This window comes from Falco peregrinus, chromosome 5 (genome assembly GCF_023634155.1).
Source record: "Falco peregrinus isolate bFalPer1 chromosome 5, bFalPer1.pri, whole genome shotgun sequence".
NCBI classification, from domain to species: Eukaryota; Metazoa; Chordata; class Aves; order Falconiformes; family Falconidae; genus Falco; species Falco peregrinus.
Window position 1 is genome coordinate 77,573,680 of NC_073725.1, and position 25,331 is coordinate 77,599,010.

The following is a 25,331-nucleotide window of genomic DNA, read 5'->3' on the forward strand; positions in this document are numbered from 1 at the left end:
CCTTCTCTGTCTTCAGCCCTTCCTGAGTTGGAGTCTCCCTGCCCATGTTGGCCCCACTTACGGGGCACTTTGTACTGGGTAGCACCAACTTCATGATGTGCAGGGAGTTGATGATCCTTATGGATCCCTTCCAACTCTGTGGTTCTAAGTCCTTTGGGGATAGAAATGGTTAAACCAGCAATCCAAAGGGTAACTGAGGTAGTAAGGGGAGGGGCTGGGACAGAAGCCTGTGACCTGTATTGCCAGTCTTTGTGAGGTCAGAGTGACAGGCAGGAGCCCCCTGCTGTGCCAGGGGTGGGGGAAGCCAGACCCCTCAGACACCTCCTAACCATCGCACCAACAGGGACATGGCCAACGCAGGGCTGAAAACTCTCCTGCAGTCAAAGGAGATCAGAGAGGCCATGGATTCCACATCAGGCATCTATGCTCAGCCTGCAGCCCCCAGGCCCCTGCTGGGCCTGGGTGTCCCCCAGGCCCTCACAAAGCCCACAGCGGTCTCTTTCCTCTGGTAAAAGGCAGCTCAGGGTGGGACAGCAAGTAGGGAATCAAGTGGAGGGGCAGTCATGGGTTGTGAGAGGGCAGTAGGATCCTGCGGGTTGTCACTGGGGGGCTCTAGAGGGAGGTGCGGTGCTGGGGAAGCTCGAGGGTCCCTGGCGGAGCTGGAGAATCAGCGGGAGTTGTTGGCAGGCACTGGGGCAGGTGGAGAGTCAAGGGGGAGACTGGGGAGTTGGTGGGGGCTATTGAGGGTTATCTGGCAATAGGGGGGCACTGGGGTTAACAGAAGGGTTGTGGGGGCTGCAGGGGGGTTGGGGCCTGTGCTTCCTTCCTGTGGCCACAGAGGTTGCTGCCCTGTGGCCATGGGGGTCCCCATCACTACCTCTGCCCTCGCAGCACAGAGCCCCCCAGGAGTGCTTCTCCCCCAAACTGCTGCAGCCTGAAGCGAACCTATGCCTGCACCAACTTGGTGCTGCTCAGCCTGGCTGACCCTGATGACGCCACAGATGGGGAGGCTTCCCCTGGCCCCTGTCAACGCACGCTGTGCCCCAAGGATAACAGAGCCCACTGTCCCACTGGTGAGTAACCGCTGCAGGTGCCCCACCTCCCTGGGGTCCCCTGACACCCCCACCTCACTAATGAGAGCCTGGTTGGGATGCCTCACATCTCCAAGGTGCCCCTGCACGCTTCTGCAATGCTTGTGAGGAACTGGGGACTGTGATGTCTCCTGAGGACACACCACACCCACGGGGATGCCCAATTTCCCCAGGGCTCCCACATTCCCTTGAGGAAGCCCCGATGCCTCTTCTTCTCTAGTAAGAAAGGACTGCAGGGAATTCATAGTACTCCAGAGTCCCGTGGACATCCCCACAGCTCTAGAGCCTCGCCCTGTGCCACAAGTCCCTGGGATGTGGGGCCCAGGTGGCTGTTCTAGGCCACAGACTCAGTCCCAGGTCTCAGAGGCTGGTGTGGGTCAGCTTACAGAGCCCCAGTGTGGGGTCCTGGGATCATCTGGGCACTTCAGAACAGACAACCGTCCCCGAGTAGAGGGAATGAATACCTTTTTCTCAAACAGGGAGGGGTTTGAGTGTCACAACCCCACTGAAAAAGACAATACAGGGCATGGAACACATCCTGGCGCAGTTATGGCAGAAGCATTCATCACCACCGCCTCATCTGTCCACTGAAGAACACAGCACGTGGCACTTGGCAGGCAGGAGGGCTACCCACCCGCTGTAAGGCACCGTACTGCCAACAGCATGTTGGACCCGTGCCTTTCAACAAATACAGTGTGGCTCTTCCCCTGGGGACTCTGGGCCTCAGCAATACCTCTCACGTTCTTTGAGTCTTATTTCTTCCTTGCGCTACACGTGGGTGATGTGTTATCTCGACAAATCAAAACTCTTCTGGGTTTGTACAATATTGTTCCCTTAAATGTCCTGCTCTTACATGCATGCATACACCATACACACGTGGACAAGCAGGAGTACCATCTACAAAACTTTCTTTTGTGATCCCTACTAGGTAAAAAAATCTCACTCTGATCAGTGACAGATACACATACATAATAAATATATATATTTAGTCAACAGTTACAGTTCTTTGCACCTGTCCTGTTGCAAAAAGCCTTCTGTTACAACAACTCAAGGACATGCAGAGGAAGACTTCCTCTCCAAGAGGTGATGGACCACATGCTCTGAGCATGACCTTCCATCCAGCCCTTCAGAGAGCCATCAGGACCTCCTTGTTCCTTAGGCTGTAAATGAGAGGGTTGAGGGCAGGTACCAGAAAAGAGCTCCTGGACAGTCCCAAGCTAGGGTAGACTGGAGGCAGAGAGGAGGTAAGGATGGAGGGAAGCGCTCAGTGAAAGCTTGGTGTCTTGGGAAACAAGGACTGGAAGATCCTTGTGTGGCTGAACACATTAGCTCTCCCTCTTACCTTATGCACCTCAAATAGGAGCTGCTGGTTCCAGCACTGGCTGCAGGAACTTGGCCAGGAAGCCTCCCTGTGCAGCCTCTGCTCCTTGCCAACCCCGAGCATGCCATCCTTGGTGCCTGCCTAGCTGGGTCTGCTCTGGGTTAGCTCCCGATTTCTCACACCCCCTAGAGCACCCCATTGTGCGCTAGCTCACGGGCAGCACCAGGCAAACTCATCTACTGGAGGAGGCACCGAGGATACGGAGCCATCTCATCAGAACCTGCGTCTGCACTGACAAATGGTGGAATCCATGAGGATTTGTACAGCATTTGCTTGTTGGATCTCTACTGTGGAAGTCTGTGGGGCTGGACAGGCTGCAGCCTGGGGCACTGGGAGTGCTGGCTGGTGCTTTTGCAGAGATGCTTTCTGTCAGCATTGCAAAGTCGTGGTGGCTGGGGAAGAGCCTTTGCAACTGGAGGAAAGCAAGTTTGGCACCATTGTCAAAAAAGGCTCGGGATGACCTGGGCAGCTGCAGGCCACCCAGCTTTGCTTCAGTCCCCAGGAAAAAACACTGAATGAGTCCTTTCAGAAGGCATGGCAGGTGGAGGAGAAGATGGGGAACAGTTAGCATGCAGTTACAGTGCCTGAAAAATGTGATTGCTTTCTGTGATGAGGTTTGATCAGGGCAGAGCAGTGGATAACATTCCCCTTGCCCACAGCAAGGCTTTCAGTGTGACCAAGGCATTCGCTTTCCTCCAGAAACGCAGTTCACCAAAATACTGATGCCTTTTCTGTGTCAGCTGATGTTTGATTCTGTTTACAATCAATGACAGAAATAGGAACTTACCTGGAATAATTGGAACCCTCTGTCTTTCTCTGTTGCTCATAGATGAAGATGTGATGGCCAGTACAATTTACATGCATTGGTTTATACATCTAAAATTAGGCGATGCAAATCCCAGTTCGTGTGACTTCCTAACAGAACATGCTGATGTTCATCCACTACCTAAAATTGCTTTGTAACTCGGCAAAGTCAGTTTTATACATTTATTCTCCAAGTACAGAGAGCCAAACAGATAATGTAATTTCAGCCAGGAACTCCCCCATCACACCAGAAGAGCTGGGTGTCAGCAGCTGTTTTTTTCGTGCTGGGTAGGTATGATGTTGAAACCCACACCGAGTATGGAGTGATTCTGCCCCTGCTTTCTTCACTCAGTACTATGCAGTTATAGTTCTCGTGTCTCAATTAATAACCATATGCATAACAAAAGTGGCTTAATTAATTGCCCACACATAAGCATGCACAGACATTTTAGGTGCTTTGAGGATTCTTCCTTGTCTCCAGCTGCTATTCTGTAAAGCTGAAGAGAGCAAGGATGAAGACATCCATCCGATAGGTCTCATGTGACAGACTTGTGTGGACATCTCAGACACCCCAGGGTACCTCATGTGGCCCCAGATGCCAATGTGCAGGCACTGAATGGCGTCCAAATGTGTCGCCATGAGCTGAGTTCTCATTAGAGTTAACACTCAGTAGTGTAGATGGTGATAGGTCTTACTTGAAATGGCCGTCATGGTGTAGCCAGCAGTTTCTTTCTAAGCCCAACTTCACCTTTTCCTCAGGTGATCCCAACAGGTTTTGCCCTACGATGGGCAGGGGAACCCCACTGGCCATTCTGGGGTGCTGACCACACAGGCCCATGCAGGGCTGTGTGCTGGGATACCCGCCCTGTGCTTTCCTTGGGCACAGGCCGGGCACCACCGTGTCCTGCCATTTCCCCAGTCTGGGAGACCTGCCTGTGGGTGACGGCAGTGGGGGCTGCACTTCCCTGGGTCCACCCTGAAGAACAAAGGCAGGGCTGCTACTGCCTCCCCTAGAAAAGATCTGGCTCCAAATAAACGCATCGATATGACTAGCAGTTACATCTTACAGAGGTGAGCAGAAGCAGAAGCTACCGACTTGGGTTTTGCTCTCTGTGTTGCCTTACAGAAGGCTGACAGGTCTCCCCGATGCGTTGCCACCGGCTCCCCTCAGCTGCCCGCACAGAACACCTCGGGTCCCCGCTGGGGAGGGTCCAACAGCCGGATGATAACATGTCCCCTGTTGAGCAGCTGTCCTTCACTGAGCAACCATTAATCCCCCCTTCGAGTGCGGTGGCATGCACGACACTGCTTTTGCTGGAACAACGGCCCTTTATTGCACACTGTGTGTGCCAGGCCGGCTGGGCCAGTTCGCGTCTGGGACCCCCCTCCCCGTTGGCACTTGTGACTCTGAGAGGGGGCACCCCCGCACCCCGGCCTCGGCAGGTGCTCCCGCTCCTCTCCCTGCAGCGGGAGGCTCCCAGGGTCTTCTGGAGCGGGCGAGCGGGGCAGGGGGCTGGCTTGGGGTGGCCGGGCTGGGCTGGGGCTGGGCCGGGGCAACCTGGGCTGGCTTGGGGGGGCCGGGGCTGGCAGCGGGGTGTGTAGGTGTGGGGGTGGTGGCAGCCCTGGCCCCAGCTGCACCCACCTGGCCACGCATGGCCCCGGCACGGCTCCTGCGCTGCGGGGCTGAAGCAGGGCTGCACGCCGCCCGGAGGGCTGAGGCAACTCCGTGCCGCTCTCGGCTTCGCTTCATGTGCCGCCAGGTCATTAAGATCTGTAATTAGCCAGCGTTCGCCTCCCGGGCGGCTGGGCCGGCCGCGCAGCGGGAAGGCCGGGACACGCCCGGGGCCCGGCCCGCCGCCTCCTCACGCCGGGGCCCTGCCCGGGCCCGCGGGCAATGGGGGTCCCAGAGCGCCGTGCGGCCGGGGCCCGCGGGGCCACAGACCTCCCGGCCTGGGGCGGCGCTGTGCGCTGCGGCCGCAAGGCACGCTGGGAGTTGTAGTCCTGCCCCTGAAGGCCGCGCCGCGCCCGCCGCCGGCGGCCCCGAACCACCGCTCCCGGTGCGCCCCGCTCGGCCGCCGCCTTCCGCTTCCTCCGCGCCGCGCCCCCCGGGGCTTGTAGTCCCCCCGCGCGATTCACGACGGCCCCTGCGCTCTTTCCGCGCCGTAGCGCCCGGGGGCCGGGATGGGGCGCTACGCCACGGCGGCGGCGTAAGGGCGGGCTCGGGGACTCCGGGGCAGGCCGGGCCGGCGGCGGAGCGGGAGGAAGGCGCCGGCAGAGCGGCCGGGCGCCGCGGCGGGCGGGCGGGAGGGGGTGGAAGTTGCTCTGCCCGGGGGAAAGTGCGGAGCCGGGGGGGACGCGAGCAGCAGCGCGGCCGCCTCCATCCCCAGGTAAGCGGCGGCGGGAGCGCGGGGGAGGCGGGCACGGGCCGCCTGGGGCCTCCCGCCGCAGCACCGCGGGCCGCGGCTCCCGCCAGCGCCGGTGGGTCGGAGCTCTCCCGGCCGGAGCCCCCGGCTGGGCCCGGGGCCGCCCCGCACCACCTGTTGCCGGTGGGCCCGAGCCCGGCGGGCTGGGAGCCGGGCCTGGAGGCCGGGGCGGAGGGGGTCCCGCGGCTGGGGGCAACCGGGAGCCCCCCGGGGGCTGTGCGGCTCCTGAGGGGGCCTCGCCCGGGGGTTGGGGGTGGCCCGAGGGTTGCGGTTCCTCGCGTCGTACCTCAGTCCGGCTGCGCGCCCAGACGGGGTTTTGATGAACTTGAGAGTCGTGGGGAGACTGGGGGGGTGGGGGGGCTTCGTGCACCCCCGCGCCGCGCCCCCTTCCCTGCCTGCGCCGCGCCCCCGCTCCGCTGGGTGCCGGGGGGTCAGCCCGCCCGGTTCCCCTCTCGGGAGCCTCGTGTACGGCCGGTAACGGGCACGGTGCTGCTGAGCGTCGGCTGCTGGGCTGGACCACGGCGCAGCCCCCGAGATGGCCGGGGACCCCTGTCCTTCAGGTCTGCCACGCTACCCTCCAGGTTAGAAACCCGCCTGCGGGGGGCTGAGCAGGGTTTTGTGCAGAGTTCCCAAAGCATTTGTGAGTTTGGCCTTTAGAATCGGCCGGCTGGCTCTTCTGCTTGGGTCTCAAGCATCCTAAGGCTGTTCGGGCCGCGATGCCTCATTCAGCCTCCTGGATTTTACTCGTGTCGGCTCAGCTGCAGTTGTAAGCACGTCAGCCTCCAGACCCTGGATGCAGAAGTCTCTTAAAACGGATGGAAAGGCTCTGTCTGCTGGCCAGCCTCTCCATTTTCTGAGCAGCTCTTCTTTCCCTTCCCTGTGCTTCTTTCTGGGTACATCCCTCCCAAGCATCGAGGAACAAATGCTTTAGAGTGGTCGCCTGGTGAACTGTTGGGAGAGATCGAAGAATGTGTACGTTGTGTTTGAAATGTCATGTTGTTTCCTCCAAGTGTTTTTTCAGATCAAAATCTCAGCTGGTGCTCAGCACTCTGTAGGCCTTCGGGCCTGGGATGCGGATGGGTGGTTTTTCATGGTCAGACAGAAGGTTATGTGAGAAGTGCTTACTGTACATGGCTTGGGGCGATCGTGCATGGACAGTGGTGCACAGCTGCGGGTCAGTTGGGAGGTAATGGAAGGCAGGAGATGCTTTTAGAGGGAGCCAAGGTGGAGACGGGCAGCGCAGATCCCAGCCGCTGGCTCACGGAAATAGGCTGCAGGTCCCGGACTGTAGCCCTTGTGATCTCAACACAGAGCTCTTGCCATACTTTGTGCATTGTCCGTAGGGACTTGACCTTCGGGGCAGTACTCTGTGTGAGGTGCCACCTTTCCTAAACTGGAGCAGACCCATAGTGGTAGAACGGCCCCATGGCAGACTGGCCTCCTGCGAGTTTGCTGGTGGCTTTTCCCTGGCCATTTCTCGAGACCCACTGCTGAACAGACTGGCTTGTGCCCGTGAGTGAACAGGGCAGGACTGAGCTCTGCCTGAGGAACGAGTTGCAGTAGCAGAACATGTGTCAGAGAGGCATGATTCAAATTACTGTGATTTTATGTATGTGGGCATATGAACTAGTTTAAAGTTGCATCAGCTTCTGTTTGTGTCCAAGGCTTTAACAGTTGAAGGCAGAAGGCAAGACCCAACATTGCTCCCTTCCCCGGGTGGAGTTGGAGGGCTGGAGAGGCCTTTGAAGGTTTGATGTGACTTGCTGTGTTTGCTAAGCCATATTGCTTTGGCAGGAAAGAAAACGGCTTCCTTGAGCCTGATGACTTGGTCGTGAGGGAACCTGAGGCATGGGTGTCTTTTGAATCGGAATAAATAGCAGTTTCAGTTTGGTTTTCAGTAAAGTTGCACATGAAAAAGGTCAAGTGTCCTGCCCAGACTTGGAGCTGTCTCATAGTAGTGGAAGGGCTGGGTGGCCCCGTGGAGGGCCCTGGATGCCCCCATGAGATGCACCGATTACCCCGGCGCTCTCGGGGGCTGCCTGCAGGGTACCTTTACCTTTCTTCTGGGCACCCTTTACCTTTTCTCTAAATACCGCTGGCTTTGCGGAGGGGAATGACCTGGGCCCTAGTGTTCCCTCAGCCAGCTGAGCATGATTGGCTTTATCTTGTGGAAAATATGCTGCTTTCATCCGTCCTGGAGGTTTTGTGGGAGCTTGCCAAGTTTGCAGTGGTTGCACGTGAGACCTAGAGAGAGACCCAGCCAGTCTCCAGGCTGGTGTGTGCGGACGTGGCTGTGCTGATCTCCGCTGGTGGGGATGTCATCTGCTCACAGGTGAGATGCAAGTAGGAGAAATGCTTTTTTCCTCCCACTTTCCCGCTTTGTCTAAAGCCAGGGTTTTTTGGTTTTTTTTTTTTGTTTTTTTTTTCCCCTCCCTGTGTCTGGGTTTGTCCTGGCCCTTTCTGCGAGCAGAAGGGCCTAGAAAGAAACGGATCCTGTGGCATTTCCGCAAGTGAGGGTCTTTTTAAAGCGGGGGAGGCTGGAGTGAAGGGCTGTGGCTGCCTGCGGTCGGACCCAGGGGAAGGGAAAGAGGAGGCTGGTTTGGAAAACGTGTGTTGGAGCCCGGTGTCCTGTCATGATGGCTTTCTCCTAGCATGCAATGCTGGGAGGAAACCGATTTGTGGAACTTGGGGCTCTGAGAAAGGTCATATCCAGTGCAGCCTTGGGAAAGCCGCTTATGCAGGTGGGACAGGTGAGTCAGTGGCTTCCTCCTCATTTTCCATCATAATCCCACTCCTCAGAGCGAGAAGTGCTGTCTGCTGTCTCCTCACGAGCCTCCTGGACCTGCCTGCATTTGCCTCCACCTTGCTGGTTGCTGTTGGACCCTGCCTGAGTATGCAGCCCTTTCCAGGCTGCTGTCACTGAGCTGGGCAGAGAGGAGCAGGCTGCTACCAAGTTTTTGTCATGCTCTTATTGCTCTTTGGAGTGTTGATGCTTGCCTTGTATTTAGTAATGGCAGCTGAAGAAGGCAAGAGAGGCAGAAGGGCTGTTGCCTGCAGCCAAGAAACATTTAACTCATTTAACTCTTGCCTTCACAGCTCCCTTCCCTGTGCGTTTGCAGCTCTCAGGTTAGCTGATAGGAAATACCAACGATGTTCCCAAAATTTGCTCGTGTTCCATTGCTTGAAAGATGCTGAGGGGTTTTGTGTGCCATTTCCTCTTGCTCTGAAAAAATCGGCTGCTGCCTTGGTGCCTGGGCAGGAGGGAGAAGGGGGAGGCCTGGAAAGGAAATAAGATCCAAAGAAATGTGTCACCAGCAGAAAGAGCAATTGTTTTCCTGCATTTACATTGCAGAGCGACGTCCTGTTCAAGCAGCCGATGTTTGACAGCCAAGATAATACGTTTATATTGATGTAATTAGTGGGACGTGGAGTTTGCTGAATGGCTTGGGGGCAGCATGCTTTTCAGGCTAACTCCGGCAAATAGATCAGGGAGGATTGGAAAGCTGCCGTGGGTTGCTAGAATTGGCCCTTTGGGTTTCTGGAGGTTGAGTACATAACTGCTGATATTTCCTATTGTGCTGTACCCTGCCTAGTTGAAAAGAAAATAACTTGAGGGAACACGGGGCTATTTTTGCCGGCTTGAGATGATCAAGTCTGATTTCTAAAAACTGAAGCTGAGTCTTTAGGCTTGCACATTAAAAACGGTATTGGAACCATATCTCTGTTCCCCTACAAATGCATGCCTCTGCACTTTGCCAGTGGTGTAGACTCTAATGTGTGTTCTTAAAAACCAGAAATAGCTCTTCTGTTCCTGCAATGCAGCCCCTTTTGTAGCAAGCCAGGGCGCTAACTAAATGCTCTGGGCCTGAACAGCGTCAGCATTAGAGGAGGGTGGCGATTGCACCGTGTCAGGGAGGCTAAGCTGGCGTCTCACCCCAGTCCTGGGATTAGCAGTCCTTACGGAAGCTGCAGTGTTACCAATGCACATTCACTTGAGTAAAATAGAGACTGAGACCTTACAAAAAGCTGTCACCCCCCTCCGGTGATACCACCCAGCTGCGTTTCTAACTTGGTGCTTCCTGTGGCATCAAAGTTTCCCCTCCAGCGTCTTGTTCCCAGCCCCAGCCCAGATGATTTTGCTTGACTGAGGGTATCTCTGGCAGCTTCCCAACTTGTGTTGTGTTCCTCTGGCAGCAAAAGGTCCTTCTGCTCCTGTAATAAAAAGGTTTGCAGAGAAGCTAGCTCTCAGACAGCTTGGCTAAGTAAGAAGTTAACTCCCCTGTATTTGTGCTGGTCTGTGGAAGTGGGAACATGGCGCAGGCGTCCTTGTGTGCTGGGCTGTGTCCTCCCTGCCATGGCAGCTCTGCTCTCTGGAGAGGTTGCAGCACTGGTGTGGTCAAGGTCTTGCTCTCCAGCTTGTCCGTATCTGTCACCTGCCTGCAAGACTCAGGCCAGCGGGCAGGGCTTGGGCAGTCTTTGGAATTTCAGCATAGCCAAAAGGCTTTATTTTAAGCTGCTGGGTGTTAAGCGGTTTCTCTTCCTAGCCCATGCGTATGCAAACACGTCTCCTGCAAGAAAAATGACATGGTGTCACGCAGACTGATGTAGGCATTTGTGGGGTACTCCATCCTCTGGTGTTTGTCTTGCTCGCTCTGTAGCTCTCATAAGCCTTAAGCCTTTCCAGTGAGCAGGAGCGGCTCAGCTGTCTGAGTGCCTTGGGGATGCTGTGGGCCTGGAGTTCCTTATGTAGCCAGTGACGTACAGACCCTTCTCCTAAAAGGATCAGGCTGGTCCTTTTAAACCTTAATCAGTTCCTTATTTACTTTTTAGTAATCCCTGAGTGGTGTCACTTGCCCGCTCTGTAACGTTCTCCATTTGCTGGTTTGATTCCTTTGGCAGTGCATGTCCAGGTGTTTCACCACAGGTTGTCTTTTCCTCGCTGCCTGGAGGCCTCAGTGGTGCAGAGCACTGGAAGAGAAAAGCTCTTTGTGAATTCACGCTAACGTACCCCAGGGACATCATGCTGCACCTGACAGTGCGGCTGTGGGGAGAGTGGGCAAGGTGGTGGGGGCACAGCTGGGTCTGTTGCTCTTGTGTGCTTCTGTCGTGCCCCCGAAGAGGCTCAGTGATCACATTATTCTGGCTGAATCCTTGTTTGCTTTTTCACTCCTTCCCCAGTCTGAGAGTGTGCTGGTGAGCCAAACAGTTATGGACAAGGGTTCTTGTTGCCTCCAGCTGATAAAAGTCCATCCCAAAGGAGACAGCACTTTCACAAAGTATGAAATTCATTAAAACAGTTTGTTTCGAGAGCAGAGAATATGAAGGGGGAAAGGGAGATGTCTTGGGGGAGGGAGGTTTGCTGAGGCAGGTATTCAAACATCATGCCTTCTGGGGTGGGATGGTCACGTTTGACATAATCAGAGGAATTTGTACTTTTGAATTTTCAGTGGATGTAACTGCTAACGATGTCCTGGCCATGCAGAGTAATTAACATCTGTTTCTGTGTTTGAACATTCAGGCGGTGTGGCCCTCCAGACATCCCTGCGTTCACATCCAGACCCCTTGGGAGATCCTGCCCTGCTGCTAATTGTCAAGAGCTGTCCAGAATCCTTATTGTTAAGATCCTGCTGTGCTCCTGAGGTGTTGTGTTACCTGGTACAACAACAGCTCTCACCAGAATGCTAAGCAGCAGCCACCGTCAGGGAGAGTAAGGCCAGCAGTGGGCACAGAACTATACAGTCACCACAAAAAGTTTTGAAACCACGAGTGAAGAATCTGAGTCGACGCACAAGCAGACTAGTTCCAGTCTCCAGGCAGGACCCAGCTCCAGCCCGTCACCAGCCGAATGGTGTGGGAAGCACATAGCCTTCCAAGAGCTACAGTTTGAGTGGATGCTGACCGAGTGACCTAAAATGTGAGGTTGGTTACACGTGCTGGTGTGATGCTGATCAGCCTGGAGTCTCGGCAGCCATTTATTCTTACGTGCATGCCTTTCCTCTCTGTTCGCCAGCTTGGTGCAGCAGCTGCTCCTAGCAGGCTTGGTGAGGTACCAGCAGCTCTGTGCAGAGACCATCTAGCATGCTCCTCCAACCGGGCCGCTCAGCTGGTGCCAACAGCAGCCGTTTGATTCCAGGGACACCAGGCTGACTTCACACCAGCTGGGCATCGGACCTGCAGAGCAGAAACCGTGTTGGGTGAGAGGCTTTTCTGTTGTGCTGGGCTGGGAGGGGCTCAAGGGAAAAAGACCTTTTCTCCTCTGGTTTGTAAGCATGGTTACCCCGCTTCTTGTCTCCTGCTCCTCTCGTTCTTGTCTGTCTTCCTTGCTTTGATGCCTTCTTCGAGTGTTCCCCTCTCCTTCCTGTCTGTGCGAAGGCCAGGTGCTCTTATGGCTGGGGATACTGGCGTCCCCAGGTTTTCTCGTGGGAAAGGAGAGGCCGTAAGAGTGGAAGAGAAATTGTGGAGTCTTCTAGGACCTTGCAATCTTAAGCCATAGAAACTGCGTGACTGTCGCAGGGTGTGTTTGAGGCAGTACAAAGGCAGGGAATTAAATTAATTTAAGAAACTCTGCATTGCTTTGCCTGCAGTAAGTGCAGTGCCCTGGCAGTTCCCAGCCCAGGACTGGGACAGAGAGATGACTGTGTTGTACTTTACATGGTTGGGCTGCTTTCAGCCTGCTGGTTCAGAGCCTGCTCTGCAGACAGGACAGGGTGGTGGGAAGCCAGTCTGAGCTTGTACCTTCAGGATACACTTGCAGTGTCTGCTGCAGGAGAGCGTCCGATGGTGTTGCCTTTGCGTTCAGATGAGCCAGGCTGATGTGGCCTCATCCAGGCCAAGGCTTTGGATCAATCGAATGGACACCAGTGTGCTGTGTGTTGGCCAGTCTGGTCTGCCTGGATGCTTATGGGCTAGCTGGAGTCTGCATGTGACTTTAGTGTCCGGCCTCAGCAGAAGGTCTGCAGGAATCTCCTACGGTTTGAGAAACAATGAAGTGCATGAGCACTCTGGTCTTTGAGTGGTGACTGTCACCAGGCCGGTGTTGGCCGAGATCTGTGACATGGCTAGTTCTTAACTGGAGGGGGGATGTCCTGCTCTTGGATCAGTTTTGATGCAACCTTGGAGTGTCTTGTGAATGCTACTGCAGGTGTGCAGAGCCCTTGTTCCCATTGCCTGGCCTTGCCATGCAAGGTGCTTTAGCAAGCAGAGCTTGGTGGAGGGAAGGTTGGGGGTCTGTAGCACCACATGAGACTAAGGCAGCTGGATATGTCTTGCAAGGCATTTGATAGTGACTCTTGTAACATGATCTCTTCTCCATCTGCCTGTTTGGGTTAGCATGGGTTCAAAGGCAGCCAGCTGGTCTTGGTTAAGAGGCCAGCTCCGTCACTGTGCTGGGAGGTATGCTGGATGGCCTGGTAGGGCTGGCTTTGCTGTAGCAAAGGCAGCTTCTTACTCAGAGCATCTGCATTATGTTTCAGCCCTCTCATCTGAGAGTACAGCATTTTCCTTATGTGATCATTATATTTGTTCAAATAACTGCTCTCATGGGCAAATATTGCTTAAGGCGTTGTGTAACAGAATATACATCCTACAGTTTCAGCTGTATTGGTGTAGCTGAAGAGGAGCTATTTGTGACGGAGACAGTAAGCCAGTATAGCTACTCTGGTGAGGAAAGGGGAGCAGTGTAGTGGTGTCAGGCACTGTTAACACCTGGTACAACTGAAGTGATATAGATTTATTCCAGTCATATAATTTCAGTTACAGTATCATCTCCTAACAGAAATAATGGCATGGCTATGACATTGGTGTGCAGAAGGATTTGTGTGTTTCTGAGGATGGCCCAGGACAAAGTGCAGGTGTAATCTGGAGGTGGAGAGGGGTAAGCAGTAATGTGATGCTTCTCCATTAGGTTATCACACTGAGCTGTGTCAGAAGAGGAGCTATTTTCTTGCTCTCTCTGGGTTTCACTCTCGCTGTCCCACCTCCCCTGTGCTCTTCTGGTTCCCTGTACTCACAGGGAAGGCGGCAGCCTCTTGTGCAGTTCTTGTGCAGTGATTTTTATCCCCTGGTTGTTTGTGATGGAAATACCAAATGCCACTGTTGTCTGTCAGGCTTATCCTACCTCTGTGTTTGCCTGAGGCGCAGCCAGAGATGTGGTGGTTTAAATCTAGGCCAGCTGGTTGAAAACTGGGACGTGGTGCTTGATTAAAGCCAGGAAAGGCCAAATTACGTAAAAATGGCAGAATGAGACACTCAGGTACCGCTGCCCTTGAGTGAAGAGCCTGGGCGGCTCCAGACAGTGCAGTGCAGTGAAGACTGGGAGCTGTCTGTAGCAAGGGATGCAGCTGGATGTGGACTGGACAAATTACATATTTGCTGTCTGTCTAATCTGTGTTAGAATTAAAACTGTGGATGGAGTGTCTGGGGACAGTGTGCTCAGGGGACATCTCCTCTACCTCCTGTCTCTGGGACTGTGCTTTCCAAGTCCCTGCCCTGGGTTTTCACTGGCTGTGAGACTCCACTTCTTGTGCAACTCTCTTCCCCTCCCTTCTGCAGTGGCCAGCTCTTCACCTGCTTATCTGTCAGCTTAGCATGATCTGAAGATACAATCCCTGATGTCCTTTTGAGTGTGACCTCATGTTTGTCCTGTGGCTGGGCACCTATGGCCATCTATGGATTCAGCTTGCTGAGTGACTGGGAGGAACTTCATGGGTCGTAGACTCCAGTTCCATACTGGTGAAGACAGTCATCTTGTACAGGTTATGAACTTGTCCAGGAACTAATTGTTGGAACTCACTCTGTGCTTTTTTCCCCAGTGCTTCTGGAGCAGCTGGTCCAGAGATTCTGCTCTTTGAAAGGTTAGAAACCCTCCTCTGACTTCCAGTATCCAGTTTTCCTGGGCTGGTACTTGTGCCATTGCAGAGTGTCATCTTGCAGATGAGAGATGACTTGCAAATTTTTTTCCTTCCCTGGTTTGCTGTAACCTTTATGTCCTGCAGCATTCATGGCTCTTGATGCAGATTTGTCCTGAGAAATGTGTTGAAAGCTACTTTGTTTTTCCATTGCTTCTTTTTGAGAGGTTGGTTTTGCTGAGCACATTTATTTCCACGTTGTGCTTTTGAGCATTCTAAGTGCAGGTGGAGTTCAGAGCTGCACAGTTGGTGAATGTTAGTACAGAAGAGCACTTTTTGCGCTACTGTCACTTCTGTCTTCTTTTTTAATGTTTGTCCTTGCTACTTGTGCCGTCTTGCCCCTTCAGGAGGGAGAGATGTTGTCAGAAACAGTTGAATCAAGGTGAATCTGATAAAGCAATATATTGAAAAGCCAGTGCCTGGCTCTTACTTGTGGCTCTTATTCATGTTTATCTCTAGCTGTGAATGTGCAATAACAACAGTTCTGTTCTGCACAGGCTGGCACAGCCTCAGACAGGAAGATCTGCTGTTTACCAATCAACACTCTGCTGTAAGTGAGAAAGGGGGAAGAAAAATGTTTTATTGCTGCTGGGTAACCCAGAGTGTAGTTAAACCTTTCTGAAAAAAAGAGGAAACTAAAAGCACATGTGTTACTCAAGATGCATTTTTGCTGGCAAGAGTCCCGTGTGTGTTCTTCCTGCAAAGCATCCCTGCTTATGCTACTTCCCATTAAATCTATAGCATATTGGTAGCAGGCAAGTAAAAGCTTCCTGTTTTTATAATGCAACTGGTCTCAGCAGGCAGTCTGTCGAGGTGATTTTTCAGCCTGGTGTGTTTTGTAGTTGGGGCAGGCTGTGGGCTGAGTAAGATGACAGAACTCTGCTACAAGGATTATAAATACGGGGAGGAAAAGATCTGGAAATCAGATCTGCTGGTAAAGCTTCCCAAGATTAGATGCTGTGGCTTGTCTTGTTGTTGTTTCTTCCCCTTGTCTTTCTTTCTGTGGCATTACCACGATGTTGCTAATGAGACAAACCATGCCAGCCCACACATGCTTTTGTTAACACTGCACTCAAAAGTCAGCCACAATTGGCGAGTAAACCGGAGGATACAAGCGTCTAGTTCCACTTCATTGAAGCAATGTTAATTGACTTAATGGAGTACTAGGGTTTTAGAGATTTGGTTGTGGGTTGTTTGTTTGGGTTTTTTTTAACATGTATGTACATTCAGACTCTTCAGCAGTGCCTTTGTTGCCATTTTCATACTTATTCAGAAAAGGACCTTCCTGCTCTTCAGTTGTCAATGGAAATGGGTTTTGAAGTTAACCCTTACTTTGAAGAAACCTTCCTACCCAATGCTTCTCCCTCTTTTTCTCCCTATAACTTGTAATTAAGATGTTGATAGCCCTTTCAAATCTGTATAATCCCCTCTCTCAGAGTGACCGTGATAGATTTCCAGTAGCTCACTGGATGATCTGTCACTGGTTTACAGTGTCCCATGCAAGGGAAAAGAGGAAACATTTTTCAGACTTTGATGCTAGTTGCTTTGTGGCTAAGCTGGCTCTACAATAAATCTGCTTTTCCTATCAATCTCTCACTTCAGGCTTTGGACACCTCTTCCTCTGCCTGCATGCTTGTGAAGAGTCAGTGCTGGGTGTTAAATGCAGCTCAGCCCAACTCGGCTGCTGTGCATGAGTTTCTTCTGTGTTAAAGCTGGGCCAGAACCAGTTTCAAGGCAGCTGAAAGAAGGTAAAGATCCTCGAGCTTGCCTTTGCATGTTAATGTCTGTGGCCAGAAAGATATGCTGCTGTTCTGGACTTTGCTAAAGCGTAGCATGGAGTGTGAGATCCTGTTCTGATCTAGGACTCCAGGTTAAATTATCTTAACTAGACATGAATGGTCCATCTGGAAATCTGTTTGCAGGCAGCTAATTTCATCTAATGATATCTCCGCAAGTAGCATACCAGTCTTGTTTCTCACCATGATCTGGAAAATAGCTTATTTGCAGTTTCCAGTCCCCTAGACTTCCTCTAAGGTCAGAACATCTGACTCTCCTCTCTTCTCTCAGCCCTGCTGCCCTGTAACAAACATTTGGGTGGGTAAGTTTCACCCTCTCTCCAGTTTCCCCCGCCTCCCATTTGCAGTGCTTGTGTACTGCCTGTCATCGTAGTGCCTGTGAACCTGAAGACTTCTTGGCCCTGGGAGGTAAGGCAGTGCTCTCTGAGTCACAGGACTATGCCCCGAGTCACACAGGAGGCTCTGTGGTAGAGCATGAGGGCTGAAAAAGCCTCCCACGTCCTAGTCAAGCATGCCAACTGCTGGCCTGTCCTTCCTGTTATACCTATGCTTCAGTCTGTCCTTGGAGGTACCTTCCCACCCCTCCCTGCCAGAAGATTTGCAAGGAACTGGAACTGGCTGACACCTTAATTTCCTGCCAAGACTGCAGCACTCAGGTTTGCATTGTAGTGCTGGTTTGGCAGGTGGGAGCCGGAAGAAAGAGCACCAAAACTTTGTTTCTCGTCAGCAAGACACCTGTTCAGCTTGGAGCATTCCAGCTTGCTTGGCTGCTTTGCAACAGGGGTCCCGTAGGTGATCACGGGAGCTCTTGTTGGACTTGAGCTGTATAGTTCTCATTGGGTTCATGTTTAGCATCTTGGATTTCAGTCCATACTGCATCTGTCTGAGGTGGGTGTCTAGTTGCTTGCCTGCTCATTCCCCCCCAGCCTTGTGGAAGAAGAGACTGTTCACCCTTCCTCCCCTGGGTTCACTTCTTTTATCAGGGTCGTCTCAGCTTGGTGAATACAAGCCATACTCTGCTTGGTGCTGGTACCTCATTTTGCATGTCCTCATGTTCTGCCACCCCGCCTTGTGGGGCTGGGAGCCCAGCTGTGCATCACTTGCTATGCGCACAAATGCTTGGGCTTCTTTTCCTTGCTTGGTTGGCATGACATGCCATCAGATCTCCACTCTGCATCCTTCTTCAGTTATCCCATGCCTGACCTCCTGTATGACTTTATAACCTCCTTACACTGACATATCTTCTGCTGTGCACCTTACCCATCCCTGCACACTGTTCCCTGCTTACCCCAGACCCCATAAGCATGTACCTCCTTTGGTGGTTGGTGGGGAGATCTGCTGTGCATGGTGGCAAAGATTGGTAGAGGGCCAAGGGTTGGCCATGTCTTCATGATGTATATGAAGTAGTCTCCTCCAGCTTGATGCCCAAGTCAGCCACAGCTCCTCCAGCGGCACTCATCTGCCCCTGAACTACTTTGTGTTTAAGGATGTGTGAGTCAGATCCTGCAGACCCCAGCGAAAAGGCTGCTTCTGCCAGGGCTGTGTGTGGGGACTGGCATTCAAATCTCTTCAGGAACCCTTATTTCTCCTTGCAAGCAGCAGGTTGCATGTGACAGCAGAGAGCTCCTCCTTTGCTTTTGAGGGTGGTACCGGGTCCCAGACCGTCTTAGTCAGCCCCTAGACAGGAGAGTTCATGCAGCAGAAGGAGAAGGTTCACACAGCTTCAGTCCTAGAAGAAAGCTTCCTGCTCTGCTGCTTCCTCTGGGCACAGCTCTGAGGGATGTTTTTCCTCCAGGTACATAGTCTGCCTTCTCCTGGGCCAGCTGCTGGCCCACCGCCTCGGACAAGCTGTCTGGTGTGCAGGGTGGCTGTGTTTTCACTGCTGGATCTTCTCTGGAGCAAGGGAGTAGCTGAGAGGTGACTTTACTTACAGAGTGGGGGAGCAGAGGAATTAATGAAGTGACAAAGTCTTATCCGTGAGGCTGGGAGGCTGAGAACCAAGAGAGGTTGGGGAATTCAGGCAGGAGCTGAGCTGGCTTGTGCTCTGTGGGTGAATAAATAAGAAAAGGAGTGTGTGGGGTATCCTGTCACAATTAGGGGGCTTCTGCACATGGGACCAACCGGGATGTGTCTGCCTCACTTGTTCCCCAGTGGGCTGCAGCAGCTCCGGGGGCCTCTGTCTCTTCTTCCTGCTGCGTGCCAAAGGGAAGAGCCTGGGGCTGATCCTAGGAAGATCCTAGGAAAAGCTGATCCTGCAACTTCCCAGATACGTTAAAACACGTGAGCTAGTTCCCTTTTTCTATTTTTTTTTTTTTTTTTTTTTTTTTTTTTGCTCTCTTCAGAGCCAAAACCTACTTTGAAGCTGGAGGGAAGGAAAGGGGGTTGGGCAGACCCAGATCCCCACCCTTCCTGCCTGCTTTGCTTTGGGTGGTGTGACAGAAGAGCTGGGGCCCAAAGGGTCAGCACCGCTGACTGGTGTTGAGGAATAGGATTTATCTGGAAGCATCCAGGCGACTGCTCTGCTGTCCCGGCAGCAGGAGGAACCTCCATGGGAAAGCTTTGCTGTCCTGAATTCACTGTAAGTGCCTGCTGCTTCTGGGTGCTGGTGGGGCAATTTGATAAAGGGTCTGCACCACGTGCAACAGATCAGGGTAAGTGGGAGCGAGTGGCTTGAGGGTGGGAAGATCAAATCTAGTTTTATTTTGGAAGCAGTATTTTGGGAGTAGTTAAACAGCATCAGTTGAAACCTGGCAATTATTGCAGCTGCAAGGGACAAAACCCCAAAATCCAAACTCAGCATCTTGTTAAGGTGCTTAACTGTTAATTTTCATGGGTGAGACCCACTCTTCCCAGGACACTTCAATCTGTTCACATTGTTGCTTCCTCTCCTGATTAGATAGGTGGAAGCAGTGCTTTATTAATTAGAAGGAAAATCCTACTCCCTCCTGCCAAGGCAGAGGAGCTCTTGGCAGTTTGCTTCCCTTCCACGGCTGAAGACTCCCTGTTCAGTGTGCCTGCAGGGCATCTCTTGGGGCATCTCCCTGCCCAGTGGGAGAAGTTCCTCAAAAATAATGTGAGTGCTTCCAGAGAGGCTTTCTTCTTTGTAGGCTTCTTTAATTGACCCTTTCCCTTGCTAGAGTGTAGTTTTCATTCTCACCTGTACTTCTTGCAGGCTCTTCATTTGCTTAGTGTTGGCCAAAGGCGTTTTCTGGCTCAGTGTGGCGAGCACGTACATGCTTTGCATTGTGCTGTAATGCTGCCACTCCTGGTTTTGAACAGGTTTGCCCTCTCCCCTCCTTGGGCTGATGTTCCCCCCTAAATGTTCTTCATTGGCTGCTCTTACCTGGCCTGAGGGGTGACCCTGAAGAAAAGGATTTACTGCTTTGCCTGGAGAAATCCGATTTCATGCAGCACTTGCAGCCTAGCAGCCCACTTAGACCAGACAGTCTTGGAGATCACCACGACTTAGCTAGGTTATCCTCCACCTATTTATAGATCCCTTCCTCTCCCCAGCTCCACCCTCCATGGGTTTTTACCACACCACTTTAAAGCAGGACTCCCAGCCTCTCCTCTCTGTGCGGAACGCTTGTGTTGAGCTGCCTGCTCCCGCTCCCCGGTGCAGACCTGGCAGAGGAGGATGGGCCAAGACACCAGCAACACGTTGGGAGGCAGCAGCGATGCGGGCAGCAGGCATGTCTCTCGCCTGTTGTGGTGAGCCAAAACTGGTGTTTCTGTGTGTAGGAGGAAGAAGCAAAGGGTTCTGCTTTTCAAGCTTGAGAGTCAGCTAAGGAAGTGGTCTCAAACTAGCCTGTGGATTTGCTTTATTTGGCAGTTTAGCTCTGTTTGAGGCAGGGGGAAAGGCTATCAATTGACTGAGCATCCTGCCTTCTGTTTTGCTCAGCCTGCGGTGAACTGTGTAGGGCTGTGTTTCTACCCATCCTGCCTTTATTTATTTACTTTGTTGTGGTAGAACCCATGTCTTGAGGTGAGTGACAGTTTGTTCTTCTAGCACGTCTCTTAGTGTCATCCCCTGCGCCTGTGCTGCTGCCGGAGCACGTAGGGTGCTTGGGATGGGGCAGCCGCTGAGGACTGCGGCAGAAAAGCCGGAGACGCTGCAGGTGTGGGACAACGGATGTCTCCAGCTACACTTCAGCTGATGATACTTGGAAATACTCTTCCCCTCACATCACATGGCTTTCATTTAGCCAGAAAATCAGATTTGTTACAAATTAACTGCTTGAATAGCAGGAAATGAGAGGGGAAGCGCCAGGGATCCACTTGGCTGGATCTGCAAAAATCAGTGAAATCTTGCTGTTAGGCAGGTAGTAGCGAGAAGCAAAGCATGGAGATGTGATGGCTGATGCTTAACAGTTAGGCAGACCAATTAAAACAAGGAAATTGAGATAGGGAAAGCTGGGTTCTTGCAGGTTATTTCAGTTTTATTTTGTTAGTCCAGACTTTGCAGGTTACAGAGAAGAGACCGTGGCAGAGCAGTTAACGTTCTCCAGCTAATGGTCTAACGCAGGCACGTTCTGGTATTAAGCTTGTAGCAAAACTGCACCTGCTCCTTGAGTTGCCACATTTGAGAGTCTGTATCAAGGCCTTTCTTGATCCTTTAGATCAATTCTGGGATTGAAAAACTGTATTTTAGGAGTCTTCATTTTGGCCTTTTTATGTCACAGAGTAGTTTCTTCGCAAAGGTCTTTCTATAGTTCATTCATCTCTATAAATTCTGGTGGGTAATTGAATAAGCTCAGCTGTGCTAATTTTTTCTTCTTCCTCGTTTCTTCTATTTTGCTCTGTTAAATGTTCCCTTGATCTGTTGCTCCTGACACGCATCCAGATTGCCGTGCCTTTTTCCTTTAAGGAGAGATGTGTACGTTTAAAATTCTTTGAATACTAGAGGACACAAAATGTTTCCCTATTTTTATTCTTTGAGCATCCACATTTGAAAAAGTAGGAAAGGGAGGGTGAGAAAAGGAAAACCAGTCAAAGCCCCCAGTCTGCTTCTGTGGGTAGGGGCATGCTCAGTATCAGCTAAAAATTGGCTTGAGCTGGAAGTATTTCATTGCAGTGTGTGAAATAGTCACAGAAGACATGCTTGTGCAGATACCCAAGTCTGTTTTCAGCCTTACTGTGGTGTTAGTGGGCAACAGGAAAAGCAGGATGTTTTATTTTACATGCAAGAAAAATAAAATATCTTCACTGCGTATGAGCTGTCAAGTTGTACTCCTTGTAGCTGAGGTAACTACAAACCTTGCGTGCCAGCTAGAGCCCAGAGCTTTGCAAATAACCTTTTTTGTGCCTGTGAATCCCAAGGGCTCTAAGTGAGGCTTGCTTGTTCCCTTTTCTGCTGCTTTACCGTGGTGGCAAGGGCTCTAGTGTGCTTTCCTCTGCTAGTCGGGCTGCTTCCCTGTGCCTGGGAACTCCTGGCACTTAACTGGGGGCAGCCTATTTTAGAGCCCCTGTACTCCCCACTCCCAGGCAGCAAAAGGGGGATTCAGTGAAACAGCCCTTCCAATCCCAGTGAGTGCTGGGATGGGGAGCCTGGGCAGGGCATGCATTAATAGGCTTCTAAGGCTTCTAAAACTGAAGGGTTGTTGCTCAAATCATACCTTATCTTTCTCTCTTTTTCTTTCCTCTTTTTTTCTCCTTTCTCTCTTTTTTTTTTTTTTTTTTTTTTTTTTTTTTCCTCCCAACTCTTGATCAGAAGCGACCTTCCTTTCTCCAGTGTGTTGGGATCTTTGCAGCAGCCCATGCCACAGCGCCTCGCCTATTCCACCCGAACTGCCCACGCCACTGGCTTGGACCTAACCTAGGATAAATCTCGGCGTGGCCTGGGTAGGGGGGAACCATGGGGAGCTCTGCCTCATCGCTGGCTGCAGAGACGGAGTCGGACCATGGCTTCACTAGTGCACCCTACCCGGGGCACCCAGCCGTGAGCTGGTATAGGAGTAGTCACAATGGCCCTGTTTGGGAAAGTGCCCTTATAACGCGGCAGCACCAGCATTTACACCACCGGGTGCGAAGGTAAGGAGGAGGGGAAGGAGCCTGCTTACCTGCTTACCTCTCAGCTTGAATCTGGGGTGGTGCATTTGGGAGATAAGTTGCTTTGCATCCTGTTGGGTGTCTGGTCCTCTCATTCGGAGGCTCAGTTTGATTCCTTGTGAAAGCAAGAGCCAAATTTCCACAGATTTGAGCGATGCCAAGCCATGTCCTTTCTACAGAGCTGCTGATGTCTCCTGCAGAATAGACTGCAGGACTCGTCCCAGCTCTCCGTCACTCACCTAAATTGTGAAGGTGGCTGCCTGGGAATGGGATCTCAGTTCCTTTAACAAGTTTGCCATGTTCATGTGGCCTCTCTTCTGTTTTGACCTCTCAACTACACTGTAGGTATCACAGAGGGAGGATTGTGACTGAGTGGCAATAAGGAGCAAGAGTTTGAGCTCAAAAGAGCAAGAGAAGCTGTTTTCCTGCAAAAGCAGTGAAATGCTTTTGAATACCAGATCCAGGGTAACAAACCATTCCAGAACAAGATTACTCTAAAAAAGAGCTCATGTTTCTAACCCTCAATTTCTGCCCCTCCTTGATGAAATCAGCACCTCAAATGTGTAGCAGAGTCCTTGCCTCTGCCCCTTCCCTGTCAGCCACTTGCAGTGAGGAATTTTTCTTTACGTTGGAAGGCTGGTGTCCTGCATTCAGTCTCTTGACAGGTTGAGAGGTATGTCAAAAGCATCTAAAAATCCTCTGCCTGGGGGCTTGGCTGCAGAGGCTGCCGTGTTTTGTGCTAATAGCATTTGAGCCTTTGCCTAATGCCTGCTTTGCGTAGACTCCAGCCTGGTTGGGTGTTCGTACTTGCTTGAGTCTGTCTGGAGCTGCCAGTCTTTTAGGAATAGCTGCTTGCTTCTGAGTGTCCCCAAGCTGTTGTGGCTTTCCACTGGAGGCGTGTGCTGTGATGGTCATGTAGTATCTGTTGTGTAGCCCTGGTTTTCTTGCCTTTCTTCTGCTGCCAGTCCTGGAATGTGCTTCCTGGGGTCTGGTGCGTGACTCCAGGAGGCTCCGAGGCAAGCGACATCATGCTTTGCTCCTTTGTAGCCCTGTCTTGGGTTTCCTTGTTGAGCTGGTAACAGCGTGAAACCAATTAGCTCTTGTCTTTGCTCTCAATCATGGACTTGAGTTCCTAGAAATGCCCAAGAGGCCTTTAAAAAGGCTGTTTTGTGTGGTTCCCAGCACCTATTGCTGTGCACACCAACCTTTGTGGCTGGCCCACAGTTCTGCTCGGCGATCTGTGCTGTGTAGGTTTGTTCCCTCTAATTTAGAGCAATCCTGCAAACAGAGCTGGGTCCCTCCGGCAGGATTATTCCTTCAGGACTGCTGTTTTTTCTTTTTCCTCTGTTGCCTTGAAGCGCTGGGGAAGGTGTCGACAGCTCACAGATGAATTGCGCCAGTATGCCCATGCACAGCCAGCACGGAGATTGAGGAGCTTTCATTGCAAAGCTGGCACTGGGCACTGAAGAGGTGGTGTTGCTGTGGCCTTGTGTGTGCCAGCTGAGACTGCTCATGATTCAAAGCCTGTAGCTTGGAGGAGCTCGAGAAACGAAGTGGAATCTTGACACGTGGAAATAAATTTCCTGAACAACCAACCTTCATGGTGGAACGGATGTTGGCAAGAACAGGAACTGCCGGTCTGGGTGCAGAGAAGGCCGGTGTCCTGTTAGGACAGGAGTGGTTCTTCTGATAATTATGTATTTCCGCTGCTAAAGGGGGAAGAGAACTCATCCCGGTTAAGTGCCGCACGGTTCCTGGAGACAGGAAAATCACTGGCCGTGATCCACTGAGCAGTGAATTGCGTGGGAAGAACTTGCTGTAGGCAGTGATTATGGAAGTGGGTTCAAAAGACCTGCTGAGTTCAGCCGGGCTGTCAGGCATCAAAGTGCCCGCAGTTCCCATGGCGAGACGGGTGCGACAACAGGGTGAAGCAGCAGTGGATGATTGTTTTCCAGAGAGGAACAGATAAATACAATTTTTTAAAGAAATAAGTCAGTCAATAGAACGAGTCAGGGTAGGTAGACCTGCCTCTGAGTGTCTGCATCCCTGGAGACCTCTAGCACAGGAAGGAGGTGGAGTACTGGGGAGTCAATTTGAGGCTGGACAGGAGTTCTGGGATAGACTTCGCTTTTCCTGCTGATGTTCTCTCCGGGCCTGTGGCCACCTTCAGAGCTGATAATGCTTTGGCTGCTGTAGAGCAGCACAGAGCCAAGCCAAACCTGCTCGGGTCTGTCTCTGGGATGAACGCAGACCTTCCTTGGCAGGAAAACAAGTACTTCATGAGTGACTTTGGTTGGTACTTGGTGGGGGAGTTAGGGGAGGCTTCTGTCATGGTGGGGTGGAAATAAGGGAATAAATCAGTGCTGTTTGGCTTTCAAGATTTTAGAAGCTGGGAGGAGTCTGTGTTGTCTCCTGTTGGCTGAATGAGGCTGGTGGTCAGGAGTTCCCTGTCTGCTGAAGACAGGAGGGAGGAAAAAAGTGCCTTAATGGTAGAAAGAATAGACTTGTGACATCCAAATTTGAGTCCCTGGTCTCTTCTGGACCAGACTGTGCAGTCTCTTTCTATGTGTCAACTTCCCACCTTGTAAACAGGGGGCATGTCCCTGCCTTCACCAGCAGGCCAGGGGGACATAATTACTTAAAGACTAGAGGTGCCAAGTGTTATATACGTGTTAGTTAGAGGAGTCTTATTGCTGAAATCTCTGCTTAGGGCAAAGATGATGTTTTTAAATACATCCGTGGTAGCTGTGTGTAGCCAGGCAAATTCTGGCTTAGTTAAAAGTCCCCTTGGGTTTCCCCCTGCTCATATACTTAAAGGTGTTTGGCCTGGGCTGTTGTTGGGCGAGGGCGTTCAGCTGAACCTGCAGACCCATCATGGCCAA

General features: G+C 52.1%; 1 protein-coding gene across 16 annotated transcripts in view; it reads left to right on the forward strand.

The window, feature by feature from the left end:
• Positions 1-5,302: 5,302 nt before the first annotated feature.
• The window catches only part of CAPN15 (calpain 15), a 60,831-nt gene continuing 40,802 nt past the window's right edge, over positions 5,303-25,331 (forward strand). The window contains exons 1-7 of one of the 16 annotated variants that reach the window (XM_055803351.1): positions 5,303-5,483; positions 11,218-11,618; positions 11,710-11,893; positions 14,510-14,551; positions 15,103-15,155; positions 16,208-16,353; positions 22,112-22,431. In XM_055803351.1, coding sequence (XP_055659326.1) covers positions 22,256-22,431 — 176 coding nt within the window. In that variant the 5' untranslated portion in view covers positions 5,303-5,483; positions 11,218-11,618; positions 11,710-11,893; ... (2 more) ...; positions 16,208-16,353; positions 22,112-22,255. Of the gene's footprint in view, positions 5,484-5,543; positions 5,664-10,894; positions 10,976-11,217; positions 11,619-11,709; positions 11,894-14,509; positions 14,552-15,102; positions 15,156-16,207; positions 16,354-18,817; positions 19,053-19,974; positions 20,113-22,111; positions 22,432-25,331 lie in introns of those variants that run through there. The other 15 variants (XM_055803341.1, XM_055803350.1, XM_055803348.1 and 12 more) reach the window with 15 other exon arrangements.